General features: G+C 37.6%; 1 protein-coding gene across 1 annotated transcript in view; it reads right to left on the minus strand.

Moving 5' to 3' along the window:
- Positions 1-4,228: 4,228 nt before the first annotated feature.
- LOC131067528 (uncharacterized) overlaps positions 4,229-16,740 on the minus strand; it is a 174,870-nt gene continuing 162,358 nt past the window's right edge. Inside the window, exons 4-5 of the mRNA XM_058002563.2 lie at positions 4,666-4,888; positions 4,229-4,574 (exon numbers count right to left, since the gene is read on the minus strand). Coding sequence (XP_057858546.1) covers positions 4,472-4,574; positions 4,666-4,888 — 326 coding nt within the window. The 3' untranslated portion in view covers positions 4,229-4,471. The remainder of the gene's footprint in view (positions 4,575-4,665; positions 4,889-16,740) is intronic.

Genomic DNA, 16,740 nt, shown 5'->3' on the forward strand with positions numbered 1-16,740 from the left:
TGTGGGACAGTCCTCAAACAGTCCGTACAGTACTTGCCATAGCAAAAATCTTTGAGGTTTCATCATCACATGACCACATCTCCAAGGGTTTTTCATGAAGTTTAACAGGTTGAACAGGGTGAACAAATTTCACTAGAAACTAGGGCTAATTCTAGTAGCCTTTTTGGAGCAAATTTGACAATTTCATGAAATCGGTAAGGAAGGAGGAGTAAGTGATGGTTTCAAATCATCAAAACTGATAAGTTAAGACCTGAGACACCCTACTACAAGCTCCTCAGAATTGTATTAAGTCATTTGATCAAAATGACCTTTTGAGCCTAGAAGTTGCCTTGAGTAAACCAACGCTCTTGCATCCAAATTGGATATTTTTCACTTTTGAAAGGTGAAGGACAGTCATCAGACTTTGCAGACCTGTCCAGATGCTCAGTCAATACAGTAATATGATTGAGATTCTTAAAAGGTGCAAACAAGGTTAGGAAAACCATGGTTCTCCAACAGTTGCCCATTCCTGGAAGAGAGGAGATTCAGCCAGTTGGACAACCAAACTTGTTCATTTTTTGTGACACTCAAGAGGACCTCATTTCAGACTTGAATGCCTTAGCGTGGAAGGTAAGGAGGAGTGATGTTCAATACAATAGGGTGCAAGTAGTGTTGAATAGAGAGGAGGAGATAGGAGAAAGGTTTAGAAGAATCCCATTTGTGCCTAGGGATTGATTTGGGAAACACATTGAGAACAAAAGCCCACCAACCTAAAAAGGAGACTAACTTCTATTCTACCTCCTCATCAACATCTTGGATTTCTTATTACACAATCTCTATAACAATGTCTCATGAAAAATTCTAGTTATCTAATTGATATCTATGGGTTTTTATTATCCACATCCCTTTAATTCCTAACTCAAGAGTGTGCCCCCAAGCATCCACCTTAGTTGATTGTGACTTCATACTCGACTAACTAAAAAATATACTATTATCTTTATTATAATTGACTATTATCAAAACAAAAAATATTGTAATAAAACAATACAAAAATATTGTTTTAATCTATTGAGAACCATTAAGAACAATATAGAATGTATTTATCACATATGATACTTTCCATTTACGTTTTGGTTAAGGTAAACTCTTTTGACTTGAACTATGAACCAAAGCACACGGGAGGGCCTAGACCCAGTTACAAATTAGATAAAATGGCAAACAAATCTTCTCTCACAAGAAGATATACATAAAAAACTAGCAAAGAGGATCAACAAAACAAGTTCCCAACAAACCCAACAACTGAAATATCAGCATAAGAACAACCAACACATTCAAGAAGGTTTGAAGTTGAACATAACCAAGGATCTCTAATTTGGAGTTTGACCCAAATGGTTTGTTTTAAGTTTCTTGGAAGGATCAATCTCAACCAAAGGCAAAGCCATAAAGAAAATTCTCCTCAAGTCCTCAACAGAATCTACAAGAAGGTGCAAGCCCATATCTAAATTTAGAACATGAACTAAAGGACACATAGCATCATGCTTGTCCATTAAAGAAGACTTGTTATATTTTTCAGCAAGGCTCACACCAGAGAACCCAAATCATTTCCTTCAACATAGGGCAATGAGTTGCAGGAAGAGAGGATATTTTTGGACTGAGAATAGAGTTTATCTTTGAAATTTTGATACAAGTGGCAAAATGCCTAACTCTATGATAGTGAGAACAAACGATTGAGGAAGACTAATCAAGGACAATTTTCTCCCAAACACCCTACTTGGAGTAAATATTAATAGAATTTGAAAGAACCTTTCCAATCTCACCACAAACACAAAATTTGACATAAACCATCTATTTCATGTCATTAATGACCCTGTCAATTACTAAAAAGGAATTAGCAACATTATCAATACCTCTAAAGATCTCTTCATCCCAATATTCCAAAGGGAGCATTAGGAACCTCACCCAAATAGGTACCTAGTTGAAATGTTCCTTGGATGTAACAAATCCAATAGTCTATCTTCTCAAAATGAGGGCAAATTTTCAAAAATAGCAAGGCCCACCAAGCAATACACATTTGCTCTCCTCAAAGGATTGGAAGGAGAACATGGAGAACCCCTCAGACATTGCAACCACCCAAATTTGACCAACAACATCCCATCTTTTCAAGGCCTAGCAATGGATGTCAATATTCAAGTGGGGGCCAACAAACCTCCCAATGAGAGCATTCTCCAAGGAAGCAACAACTCTACAAACCAAGACGAGGAATTCTTAAGCTAGAGCCAATAATAAACACAACATCGCTCGATATTGGATCCACAAACAACTTAGAAAAACTAATGTTCTCAGGTTTAGGAGGAGAGACCTTAGACAATAGATCAAACCCTAACATGGCAACACCAACATGCCATCTACGTTAACAAGATATAATTAAAATAAAATCACCAACAAAATGACAAGTAAAGTAAGAATAAATTGTAGATACAAAAATCAATAAAGACATTAATTATCATTGCATATATCATAATATTTCTTGATATATGTATGCTAGAAATCGAACAACGTGATGAAGCTAAGTATTTGTTGAAAGAACATATAGAAGAAGCAAAATTGAATATATTGGGTGGGAGATACTATTCAAATATCCATGTGTAACCACCCATTCCATCCAAAAAAAAAGCCATACATTATACAGCGGATTTCATTCTTATCACTTATTTGGTGTCATTAGTTTTTAAAACATGTAATTAAATATTTCTTGATATATGTAGGCTACAACTTAAACAATATGATGTAACTTTTCAAATAATTGTCCAAATAATATATAGATTTAGTAACTTTAGATATGTTGGTTGGAAACAACTCATCAACATCCTTATCCTTATGTAAACACCCATTCCATTCAAACTATAAAATAATCATACATTACACAATAAATCGTTAGTTTGCATTCCAATCACTTATGTATACTTCATTCATAATTATTTATCTATGTCAAAAAAAAAGAATAAATATTTTTTTTCTTTGTTTTCACATAAATCTCACTATACAATTTTATTTTAAATTCTATTTTTTTCCTTCCTTTTTGGAAAACTGAGTTTATTTTATTATATATTCATAAATTGACTTGATTTACAAATCATCTCTTATTATAGATTATTAAAAATTCTTATCATTTTAATTCATTTTACTGAAATTTAAATTAATATAACAATTAACAGACTTTCCAATTCAACATACCAATGTCATCTCCAACTTAATTTTTCCACATCTTATAAACTTCAATCCATGTCTCCATTTTAAACCTGGAACACACACTTCTTTTATAATAACTAGGGTAGAGGACCCCGTAGTTGTGCACCCACTTCGTGGTTCTCAAAATCCTACGTGGAAATTTCAAATCACTCCCAATTTTTTTATAGCAACTTACTTGGCAAGTCCCTTGCTATACTAAGGTTTTAGGGCCACATCAGCATGCTTTTTGTCAAGGTGTCTAAAACATCCCCCCAAAAATGTGAGACCAATAGTCATGCAAAAGAAGCCCCCATACTTGTGCAGCTGATGTGGCATCACATGATTGGTTGCTTTTTACATTCAAGGGTACATTTCATTCAATTATGCATAGTCATCATAACAATAACAACTTTAAAGTCAACTAGTGATGCATTGTTGTCAAAAAAAATGGACATTCAATCAAAAGTATGGATATTAAATCAACTATTATCACAACAATTGAAATGTGTTCAACTACTAGATCCTCTTCCCTAACATACTTTCTAATAGAACACGCTTTATTATAATTTCTATAATCTCCTAATTCTGTAATGTTTAATCTCTACGATTTGCACTTTAAACCTAGCACAAGTGCATTTATGATAGATAAAATTTAATGAATTGAGCTTGATTATGTTATGTTCTGATACGATTATTATCTATATCAGCCACTTGAAAAAGAATACGTAGTCTATAATAATTGGGCTTGTCCATTTTTTTCGGATTAAATAGATGGTAAGATCCACCAGCTTCTTTCCGATTCCATTTTGTTGGGGTTAAAGAAAGAAAGAATGTCTCCTTCACAAACAAAATGAATGTTAATTATTAGACATGGATTGAAGAAAGGAGAAAGTCATACACTTATTCTGCAATCTCAAATACTTGCAAATAGTATTCAAACACCATATATTCGACTGATAATGTACTCCCTGAATACCAGCATTTTATAGTTTAATGATATGCTAGTAGGTGTGAAGACACGTTAAAAGAAAATTAGTCCCCAACTCATTATTATATTGAATGTCATCACCAATTTTCATGGAAAAGCTTTACACGGACAAACTTAAGGAATTGTGTGTAAGAACTATTGCAGTACTAGACAATATATTAAACATGAAGCTAGGAATTGATCCATCTGTAGAACACATTAACTGGTTATTTCTATAGCTTTGCTAGTTTTGTACCAAATTCGAGATTTATTGGAATACGATTCGTTTGGAAATTATTAAAGTTTACTGAGTCTTCTCTCAAGCTTTGAAAGTGCCGCAACATCAGAGGAAGTATCTCTCATACGGCACCAATCGTTTTCAAGTTCCACACGTACATCCCTGAGATTAATGGGAGTCAGAGTCAGAGTCTATTTACTAAAGGCTACCCAAATACACTACACTATTGAATATTCGAAATTGATGCACCCACCTGCGCAAACTTAGGACTTGCATATTTCTGCGAAGGAAGGCAGCATGTTTAGTGAGAGCATCTTGAGCATATGGTCTGCCTACTGTTCGAACAGCAGCTGCATTCAACAATTTTTCCAAGGAGCCGTGCTTTTTTAGTAGTTTAACAGCAGTCTTTCTGCCAAAAGCTGGAGCAACTTGTGCTAGACTAGGAATACAGTCATTCTCATCTCCGATAATACAACCTGCAATGCCTCGTCAGAAATATCATTCAAAGAAAAAATTATTCAACTATCATATACTGCAATCATAAAAACTATGAAGAAAATTACTTGGCATTGTGCTTTTGGAATATCAAGGTTTAAATTAATGAAGTCACCTTAGTGACTTCTTGTTTATTTTTTGTTATTAAACAGATAGTTACATTCCTGTAAGATAGTAGTTGGGGAAGTTATATTTGAATTTATTGTAATACAATCCCAGATCAACTCAACAATATTATTAGCGTTTTTGATTTAATATATTGCAAATGTAAATGCTATTTTATTTTTCCAGATGATATCAGAGTTCTAGGAAGGTTGGGAAGGTTTTCGATCACTCACTCATGCTGCAGTTTTCTCTTGTGATCACTGCTGGTCACCGATTTGTAGATAGGATATAGGCACAAGACTCTGGAGTCTCTTATCGTTCTCGTTCTGAGTCACATTTTTCTTAAACAAACTTCTGTTAGCTGCTGCTGGAGTACATGAGCAATGGAAAGTGGAATTAAGATGTGCTTGCGGTTAATTCTTCATATACACAATAACTGTGATTGCTCATAGGATGTTTTTTTGGTAGGGTTCCAACCCTGCTAGCACTAAGCTATCAGAAAACATAATAACATTCAGACCTGCTAGTCCCATTCATTAACAGTAGAAATTACTCATTTCTATCACGAAATAGAACTATTCTCTCTCAAATCCAATTCTTTTACACTCTTGAAATAGAAATATTGTCTCCCATATCCAATTCATTAGCATAATCTATCTGAACTTTAGGGCGAGCATACCATTAATGAGCATGTAAAAATGTTCAGCCAAAGTTAGATGTTAGTATATTCCAGTTTCCAACAGAAATGCATTAATTTTTATTGTACAAGAATTGATTTGTTCCAAAATAAGTAGGTTAATTTTTATATTTTTATAAAAGGTTCTCGGCACTTTCAAACCCCTGGTTTTTACCCTTATTAGAAAAACAAATACAAACTTCCTTTTATCTATTAATTGTTGTCCTGCTGCTTGCATTCATCCATTAAACACTGTAGTCCCTTTGCACCTATGAACAAAATGTTTTCCATAGTTCGTAAATAAGTTTGATTCCCAATTATTTTGATAACACGTAAAAACAAACCTACTTTTTTCTTTTTAGCTTTTATTCTTAGGCCATTTAATGTAGTTGCTGTAACGTATGCACCAAACATCGTGAGATAAAATATTCCGTGCTGGTCAAATTAAGTAGTTAAACAGATACAGTAATTCACGTATGATAACCAAAAAAAAAGAGAAAAGGTAACAAGGAATGCAAACAATAGTAGAGAGTAGTTCAAATTCTTCAGATGTAACATGATAACATCTAATAGTTCAAAATAAATAACAGTGTTCCACTATCAGGTGAATAAGAATTTGATTACCATCAAACCTTTTAAGTAGCTGGATGGCTTTTCATCAAGCACTGCTTCATATGAAAAATTTATGATCTGGCTGTTCTTTTGAACATCAAGAATCGAAAGAAACTATGCAAAAGAATTGATCTCTAGAATTGATATGGTTTCAGAAGCTCTATTTAATGGATAAACAAGTAGTTATTTTAGTGCATGGTAAATAAATTATGAAGGGATGGAAAAAGGATGCTTCTGCAACCATCCAAAATTTTGAAAGAATACTACAGGGTTGCAGGGAGATGTGTCCCTAAACGCCTGAGATGCACTACCAAAGTGACATGTATGACACCTTGGCAAGATGAAATTATTTCCAAATGTGGTGGATTGCAGTGGACATCCCGGGGGATGTCATAGTATCTCTTGAAATTTGGGACATCGTCAATATCTTAATCACATGGGTATTCCTGGACATACTCTACAAAGAACTTCGTTAATCAACAGAGAAATTTGTTTATTATTATTTATGTCCTTAGAGGACCCCACTACTCTAAATGTACCAATTGAAGTTGTGATACTTGTATTTATACTCGCCGAGTCTGCTTCCTCAGCATACTTTAGAGGGTTAAAAAATGCAGAATTTTTTTTTCTTCGTATGACATGAATACAGTCAAGTGTAGAGTATAATCTGCATTTACTCAGCAGATGGTAACTTCCCGAGTGCTGATGGGTCAATACATGTATAGACTAGGCATGTTGAGGATTAGGACAAGCTCTTTGGCAAATACCAAAATCAGAAGTTTTTGAATACTGGTATGCAAAGTAATTAATCTATAAACATTTACTAGTGAAATTGGATTTACATTTTCACATCCCTGGTCATATCATGTCTCTTCCCATGAAACTCGAAGGCTCTATATATTTCCTCAAAACTCATTCTCCTATCCCTGCAACATACATTTCTGACAGCTGTATTGCCATCACACTTTTGCTCATTTCACACCTGTATAAGCTCATTTTATAATTGTCTGTTGTCCTACAACTGTAGGCTGTCATAGAATTGCCCATCGATGAAAGCAGTAACAATTGTTTGCTTCCATTTAACAGGAGCATGTTTTCATTCCATATTTGTATAGTCATTCAACAATTGTAAATATTCATTTCATAGTTGCATTTGGTCACACAATTTCCCATTGATGAAAACAGTGAGAAATGTATGTTGTCATTACACTTTCATTTGACATTTTAATGCAATCATTCAACAGTTGTACACTTTCACTAAATAGCTGTATGATGTCATTCCAAAAAAATTCATTTTTGTTTCGACGGTTGTGAATCGTACATTCTCTCTTTGTATAGTAGATTTATTTACTTTTGTTTAAAAAGATTCACTGTTGGAGGGGGGTACATTTGACCATCCCCCAAATAGTTGAAGGATGTCTCGAACATCCTAGTCATCCCAAGGATAGCAAAACATCCAAGGGATGTTAGATGGAGACGCTGTTGACCTCATCCTAGGGATGTGTCTTTGGTTTTCCAAGTAATAGGGGATGGCTAGGGGACACCCTCTACAATCCAATTGTACCAAGGATTTCAAGATGGGGATGCAAGTTGGGAGGGTGGGGTCAAGGATGTACGTAACATAGCTTACAATTGTAAGATCCAAGTAAAATAGTGATATAAACAATGAACATTCTTGATGTTGGAGCATCCAAATCCACAAATGATCTTGCATCGCCCAAAAAATACTTTAGGTTTGTCTGTTTAGTTTTGGTTCAATTTTGGCATGTTTTTTTGTTGATTTTCAATGATTAACTTCAAAAGAATTTTTTAGAACCAATTGGCAATTTGAGAGTATCATGTTGTAGAGGAGCCTAATGGGTACTTGCAATTTTAATTTGGAGAAAAGAGGGTGAAATTTGAGCAAGTTATGTAAAATTGGAGGTTTGGGCCTCCTCAAGAACAAGTAGACGGTTTAGGGTGCTACAAGAACCTTGAGAACTCCCAATAGGTTCCTCTTCCTACTCTAAACCTTGATGAGTTACAAAGCATCAGCAATTCGGTGAGTTCCTAGAACCTTTGCCAACTCCAATAGGTTCCCAATTGGTGTGTAAGCTTCGATCTCTTTCTTTGAAGCTCGATGAAGTGATTTTTTGTCTTAGTGTTTGCAATGCTCCTACTTGATGTGGAATCTCCGACAAATCTTTATTGACAAAGTGGATAGTTCTAGGAACTAGGGAAAGCCTTGACATGTTCCAATTCCTACTTAAATATTTGACAGTTCCCATTGTCTTCACCAATTTTGATGAGGTTTTTGACATAGTATTTTTGAGGAGTTCCAATTCTCATTACAAGCTCCAACAAGTGTTTGGTTGGAGGTGCAATCGATACCAGAAACCTTGGGAACCCTTGACAAGCCCCTGTTCCCACTCTAAGTCTCAACAAAGCTCCAATACTTTGCAGTTCCTAGAGTTCCTAATGCCTTAAGAACCTTCGACAAGAGGGTAAGCTCATGGACATCTCTGAAACTCCAATAAAGGCTTGCATATAAAGGAAATCAGAACTTTGTGTAGTTCCTAGAACATAGAAACCTCTTGCTAAGGTTCCTGTCCTCACTGAAAACCTTAACAAAAGGGAAAACAAAGATTTGAATCCCTGAAGGGCTCAAAGCTCTGACTAAAGGTGGTTCCTAGTGCATAAAGGAACTCCGACAAGCAATTTGAGGGATTTTAAAAGATGACGCGTAGTAGAAAATGATTGGAACTCCATGATAACTCAATTGTTGGGGGATAGTTAAATTTCCTCCTTGACAGTTGAACTTACACATAGGAAAGTATATAAGGGAAGACAACAATTTGTTTTCGATGTTCTAGAAACTACACAAAGTTCTGATTTCCTTTATATGCAAGTCTTTATTGGAGTTTCAGAGATGTCCATGAGCTTACCCTCTTCTCCAAGAAACAATAGGGTCTTCCACTAGCAAATGGCTGAGATCATCAGAGAAGAGCTGAGATGGTCACCATTGTAAAAGAGGCGAAAGATAGAGAGGTAAAGAGAGAGTGATGAGGAGAGAGATCATTGGGTAATGAAAGAATCAAGGGAGAGATAGAAGAAGAAAGAGAAACCAAAAAGGTGATGCAAAATTGAGAAGATAATATGGAAGACAATAGAAAAACTAATTGATATGGGAATTGTGTAGAATGAAGTCCTTATATTGTATAATGGTTTTAATTTGATAAATTGAATAAAATAAAGGTTGTGGTTCTCTATATATTGTGTTTGTTAGCATTAGGTTGTCATTGATGTCAACCGGTATGGCATGGTCACTGGTGAGTAAGTAGTGGTGACCGGTATGAAGGATGGAGTGTGTAAGTAGATAGAAAAGGTATGTTGACGGTACACATAAAGTGCAGCATCTACCGGTAAGCAGGACCACCGGTAAGCAAGTAAAGGATAATAGGGATGTGATCACCGGTATACAAAGAGAAGTATAATGCAACCGGTAAATGGACTTAGTGGATGGACCAGTATGTTTGATGGCAGATCAACTTGATCCACCGACAGAGAAGAGGTTAGCAGGTATGAAGGTCCACCAATGAGGTTAGGTTATACCGGTAAGGTGAGTTGAACCGGTAGTGAGTCTTGGTCGGTGAAGGATGTCAAACCGACTTAGCGGTCATAAGATTATGCCAAACCGACTTTGCAGTCTGAACATAGGTGGATGTCGACAAGGATGACAGGTGGACACTAGGTGGCGAGCACGCAGAGGTCGGGGAAGTGTCCATCGACGTGGTAGTTGACGAGCAGGTCGACATTAATGGAGAACCCGAAAATCATGGGACAATGGCAGGATGTTGCGGCTTGAGGGAGACAGAGTGGCAAGGTGATTGAACTGATCTTGCAGGACGATCTGATCCTTGTACTCGTTGGTTGAAGGAAACAACCGAGTCATTAATGGTGTTTGATAGAGCAACGCCCAAAAGCATGTTGCAGGCATCTAAAAATAGAAAACGCACATTGGAAGGCGAGGAGATGGTGGTGTTGTCTAATGTGATACAGACATAGAAATGGGACTCGCCCAGACTCGCCTAGACTCAGCGAGTCTGAGTACGAGTCAGGCCCGGCGAGTCCCAGGGGCTCGGACTCGGACTCGTTCGAAACTCGCTAGACTCGCCGAGTTGGCGAGTTTGGCCCAAACTCGCCAAACTCGGTGAGTCTCGAGCCCCAGACTCGGCCGACGTCAAGCCAAAGAAAAACACAAAAAAAAATTATTTTGCAATGTTTTTTAAGTCCGTTTTTTTTTATAATTATCTTCTATCCCTAAAAGTGACTTTCATTTCATTCACTTGCAAAAAAAGGAGTAAAGTGAGTTGGGAAGAAAAACAAGGGTGCATAGAAGAAAAACCAGCAAGGAGGAAGCTCAAGTTTTCTTCAATTTGTCACATTGGAGCTGCATTGTGTTTCGATTTGGTGCATCAAGAGTTGGATAGGAAGACTTTGCAGCTCGTTTCAAGCTTGTTGTAAGAGGTACGATTGTTTTTTTGAAGATTAGTTTGTTTCTTGTATGCAAAAATTCCATTTTCTATTTATTTTTTTTGAAAGTTTTACATTTTCTTTCAAAATCTTTTGTATGTTTGTATGTAGCATGTAGTATGTAGTTGTAGTGTTGTGCTATGTAGGGTTTGTAAATTTCTTTTTTTTAAAAGTAGGGTTTGACAAACCCTACTTTAGTTTTTTTGAATGTATGTAATATGTATTAATTTTATTTTGTATTTGTAATGTTTTATTGCAGCAAACTTCACTTTATTATTTGCCTCAACTTCAAGTTTCACAAAACTATCCTAAAATGTCTACTTTCAGCTTCTAGACCCCCCCCATTAGAAAGGACCCTGCTTGGAAATATCATGAGGATTTTCCAGGGCAAGGAAAGGGGCAAACAAAATGTATGTTTTGCAAAACAATATTCCATGGAGGTATATATAGGCTGAAATACCATATTGCTAGTGTGCGTGGACATGATGCCGAACCATGCCTAAAAGCAGTCCCTGAGGCCGTACGTGAATGTTATGTAATGGTTGAGGAGATTGAAAGGAAAAAGAAACAAAAGGAGGATCGAGCAGCCATTGGGAGAGAGACAGTTTTAGGAAGAGGGACACAGTTAGGTTGTGTTGGAGGCCCTTCTTCCTTACCTCCATATCGTCCCACTCAATTTGCTACTGCTGGTGCTTCCATTTCTGCTTCTGCTTCTATAAGTGGCAGTGCCACCGCCACTTCTCATGCTCCTAGCACTAGTAGTTGTAGTGGGAGTGCTACCATTGGACCTAGGATTCGTAAATCTAGGTTGGATTCCTTTTTTGTGCCTCGCACTACTCCTGGGTCCCAACCGTCGCTTGAGGGCATGGGTTGGAACAAGGAGGTCCATGATGCTGCTAAAATGGCAGTTGACAGGTTTTGGAGCTACAGCTCTATTCCATTCTTTGTAGCCAGGTGAATGTTTTACTAACTTTTATGTTTGATAACTTTGATTGTTTTAATTTTTATACTTAACTTATCTCATTGAATTTTTATACTTAACTTATCTCATTGAGTTTCTTTGCAACAGGTCTCCTTATTGGCAACAAATGGTTGATGTCATTACCATATGCGGGGCGGGGTTCAAAGCCCCTAGTGAGAGTGATTTGAGGGGACCCATTTTGTCTCAAATGGTGGATGATGTGAAGAAGGATTTAGATGAACAACGCCAGATATGGAGCACTAAAGGTTGCACCATCATGACTGATGGTTGGACGGATAGGAGAAATAGAACTCTCCTTAATTTTCTTGTTTCTTCCGCAGGTGATTGATTAATTTTAGTTTCATATAGTCTTTAATTTTTTATTTTTTATCTAATGGTTTATTGAATGATCATTGACCTAGCTTTATTTTTTTATTTCAGGGGGCACCGTTTTCATCAAGTCCATTGATGCCTCCGCCCATTGCAAGAATGCCACCTACCTATGTGAGCAGATAGAGGAGGTGATTGAAGATGTGGGTGAGGAGAACATGGTACAGGTGGTGACCGACAATGCAGCAAATTATGTTGCTGCGGGTAAACTTTTGATTACAAACTAATTTTGTTTGCAAATTAATTACTATCTTGTAGTTTGTACCTCCATTAATTATTTACAATGCAACAAATTATGTTGCTGCAGGTAGACTATTGATGGAGAGGCACCCATCTATAGTTTGGACTCCATGTGCTGCTCATTGCATTGACCTCATGTTGGAGGATATTGGAAAAATCCCATGGGTCAAGAGATGTGTAGAAAGGGCAAGAAATGTTTGCAAATTTGTATATAATCATTCATGGGTGTTGGCTCTTATGAGACAATACACAGAGCAGAAGGAGTTAGCTCGTCTAGGAATCACAAGATTTGCCACAAACTTCCTCACATTGCAGTCCATGCTTAGGTCTAAGTCTGCCTTGAGACGTATGATTGTTGGTGAGGAGTGGTCTTCCTCATCCTATGCTACCACCCTTGCAGGGAAAGATATGGCAGACTGCATTTTTGATGAGCAAGGCTTTTGGGTCCCTTGTGATGAGATAGTGAAGGTAATTTTTTTATAAATTCTACAATTTAACTTCATGTTTTATAACTTATTATATGTATTCTCTTATTCGCTCATTTTTCTAAATTACACAATATTTTCAATTTTGCAGTTTGTTAAGCCCTTGGTGATTTTGTTGCGAGTTGCGGATGGAGATAAGCCCGCAATGGGCTATATATATGAGGGCATGGATAGGGCGAAGGAGGCCATTAGATTCGTCTATGGAGGAGATGAGAGCAAGTATGGTCTCATTTGGGAGATCATTGATAGGAGATGGCATCATCAGCTTCATAGGCCCATCCATGCGGCAGCCTATTATCTGAATCCGACATTTCGTTTTATCCCTTCTTTCAAGGCTGATGTGGAGGTCCTTAATGGGCTATATGCAATCATGGAGAAGATAGGACATGTTGGTACTTCTTAGATAGACCTTTTCGAGAGCTACAGTTGTTCTCAAATGCACAAGGGGAGACCTTCTCTCGTCCTGTTGCCAAAGACGGTAGGACAACTATGATGCCAGGTAAAAATAAATTGTAAGGCTTAATTTTAGTTTTATTCAATACTATATTGTAACTTGTTAAATGAGTTCATGAGTGAGACTGATTTTATTTATTTTTCTCATTTCAAACTCAGATCATTGGTGGAACTTTTTTGGCCCAGAGACACCAAATATTCAGAAGTTGGCCATTAGCATCTTGAGCCAACCATGCAGCGCATCAGGTTGTGAGCGCAATTGGAGTATGTTTGAGCACATACACTCCAAGAGGCGCAATAGATTATCTGTGGAGAAGATGAATGATCTCGTCTTTGTTCACTACAACCTCCGGCTGAGAATGAGAAAGAATGCAATAGTTGACATGTCTCCTATCATTCTAGATGAGGTTGATCTTGAAGCAGAGTGGGCCAATGAGAATCAGACAGCTCTTGGGACTCCTACAGCTGTATTTAGTAATGATGACATTGATTGGATCGACCAGGTAGATATAGAGGCTGAGGCTGTAGCCATGGCAGAGGAGCAGAGACAGGAAATACTGAGACTCAGAGTGACACAGCTGTTCCTGATGTTGGTGAGCATGGCATGGTGTCACGAGGAGCGACTATGGTTGCTGAATCATCCAGGACCTACTTTAAATGCCTTCGCAGGGGGCCAAGGCGAGAGGGTGCACGACCCTCTGAGCCATAGGCTTGTACACTTGTAGTTGTATTTAGTCTTTACTATTTACCTTTGGTATTTGTATGAAACATTTGATGATGATCATATGATGACATGGATTTTTTATTCCATGAGTTTTGTAATATTGTATACATTTGACAATATTTATATATCTATGTTTGTTATTTTCTTCAGCTACAATTTGCGTTTATGCTTATGTGATTGATGTATACTTGTGTATGTAATCAAATGAGCCGAGTTTAATGATGTTTTTGTGTCTTTAAGGTGTATTCAATAAAGGGTGTCTGAAACAAGTTTTAAATCTTTAAAAATCACTAAATTTCTTGAGTTTTTCACTTTCCCGAGTCCAGCCGAGTCTGACGCCGAGTCCCGAGTCCGAGTCCGAGTCGGCCTTGCCGAGTCCGAGCCGAGTCCAAGTCTCGTTTCTTTGGATACAGATCATCTTTCCAGAAAAGAAAACCCGATCAGATCTGATACGGATTGAGTTGGTGGAGGAAAACCCTAGCACGCCACTGTTTGAATGTTGCTTTTGGCGGGAACATTCAGATATAAATATGTGAACTCGAGACTGAAGATGGGTGATGTTGAATGTCAGTGGTGAGAAGAGTGAGTGTTTGAGCAAGCAGAGAGAAGTCAGTTTGAGAAGTATCTCGTTGAAAATCAAAGTGTCTGAGTGTTAGCAGGCTGAACTGCTGAGAGGTTCTAACCGGCAGAGACAAAGTAATCGGTGAACTGTTATAGTCTTAGTAGTCAAGGGTATCGGTAGGGATTGAAAGGTTAGGAAGGCATCCAAGTGTGGTACTGTGCAAGGTGAGGTTCAGAGAAAGAGAAGAAAGGCAAAGAGTAACTGGTAAGTGATTAGAGAGAGCAATCTGATAATCAGCAATGGAAGAACCAGTGAAACAGAGGAGGTTGGTAACCGGCAGACATCAGTTGATCAGGTGTTGCAAAACTCATTTGCAACAAGGTGCTATTATTGTATCAAGTTGTATTTCATTGTATTACACCGAGTTGGTGCCCTAAATCATTGTAATCCATTGTTCTCTAGTGAGGCTGGATTGGAGGAGTAGATTCCAACAACATTTCCCACTGAGGTTTTTCCCATATTGGGTTTTCCTCGTACATCTGGTGTTGAGTTGTGCATTTGTGTGTTTGCCTTTTTGATATCCTCACATATCTTACCGGTTTGATTGCTTAGTGATTAGGTTGTTAACCAGTATTTAAAGCTTGGTTTAAAAGGTGAAGATTTCTTATGAACCACTGATTCACCCCCCTCTCAGTGGTACATTGTGTTCAACAATTGGTATCAAAGCCTCAGGTTCCTAGTTGGTCAAAGCTTTCTCTAGCTTGGGTAGATTCTGGTCAAAGATTACAATGGCAAGAAATGAGTCCGCCTCCTCAAAAGCTCCCATGTTTGATGGAACTAACTATGCCTTCTGGAGTAGAAGAATGGAGACCTATCTTTCCCCTCTTGGTTTTGATGTGTGGATGTCTGTCAAGAATGGGTATACTGTCCCTAGTGTTCCTCCCACATATCTGGATGCTAAGGAGTATGAGAACAATGCAAAGGCTAAACATGTTATTCTAAGTGGGCTGTCAGATAATGAGTTTGTCAAGGTCATGCACTGCTCATCCACCAAGGAGACTTGGGATAAATTGTAGAAATTATTTGAAGGAGATGCCAAAGTCAAAGAGGCCAAGCTGCAATCACTAAGAGGTCAGCTTGAAGGTTTGAAGATGAAAGATGAAGAAAAGATTGCAGACTACCTTCACAGAGTAGATGAAACTGTGAACACCATCAGAGGACTTGGAGAGGAAATTGCTGATGAAATTATTGTCAAAAAGGTACTTAGATCATTCACATCTAAGTATGATACTAAGGTCTCTTCTATAGAGGAAGCTAAGGATCTGAAAACCTTCACAATGGATGAGTTATTTGGCTCCTTAACTGCCTATGAAATGAGGACAACCGGTGAGGCATCTTCAAGGAAAGAGGCAACTTTCAACTCCATCAAAAAGGGCAAGGAAGAGGTTTCTCATAAAGGATCCAGTGAAGACTCGGATGCAAAGCTAGCAAACTTTGTCAGAAAGCTCAAGAGAGGATTTGGTAAGTATAAAGGAAAGTTGCCAATCAAATGCTTCAACTATGGTAAAGTTGGACACTTACTTTCAGCATTTCCTTTATGTGCAAGTTTGACTATTCTAACCTTAACGGGTGAATCTTGTTGTGTTAAAAATAAAAAAACTAAGGGGGATATTACAATGAAAGTTGCCCGTGGCACAGAAGATTAGGCCACATAAATTTTGATAATCTAATTGCAGTAAGTAAAAAGGGTTGTGTGAGAAATATACCACCCATCATCAAACCGGTAAGTACATTTTGTGATGAAAGTGTGAAAGGAAAGCAGACTAAAGTGAGCTTCAAGACAAAAGAACACAAGACCTCAAGACCACTTGAACTTGTACATACAGATCTATGTGGTCTGACTAGGACAAGAGCTCTTGCCGGTGAGAGATACTTTATGTTCTTCATTGATGACTATTCAAGAATGATATGGGTCACTTTCCTACAGGATAAATCACAAGCATTTGATAGATTCAAGATCTTCCGGAAGATGGTAGAAAATGAAAGTGGATGCAAGCTGAAATGTCTAAGATCCGACCGGGGTGGAGAGTTCACATCAAATGAGTTTGAGGAT

Source organism: Cryptomeria japonica, chromosome 10 (genome assembly GCF_030272615.1).
Source record: "Cryptomeria japonica chromosome 10, Sugi_1.0, whole genome shotgun sequence".
NCBI classification, from domain to species: domain Eukaryota; kingdom Viridiplantae; phylum Streptophyta; class Pinopsida; order Cupressales; family Cupressaceae; genus Cryptomeria; species Cryptomeria japonica.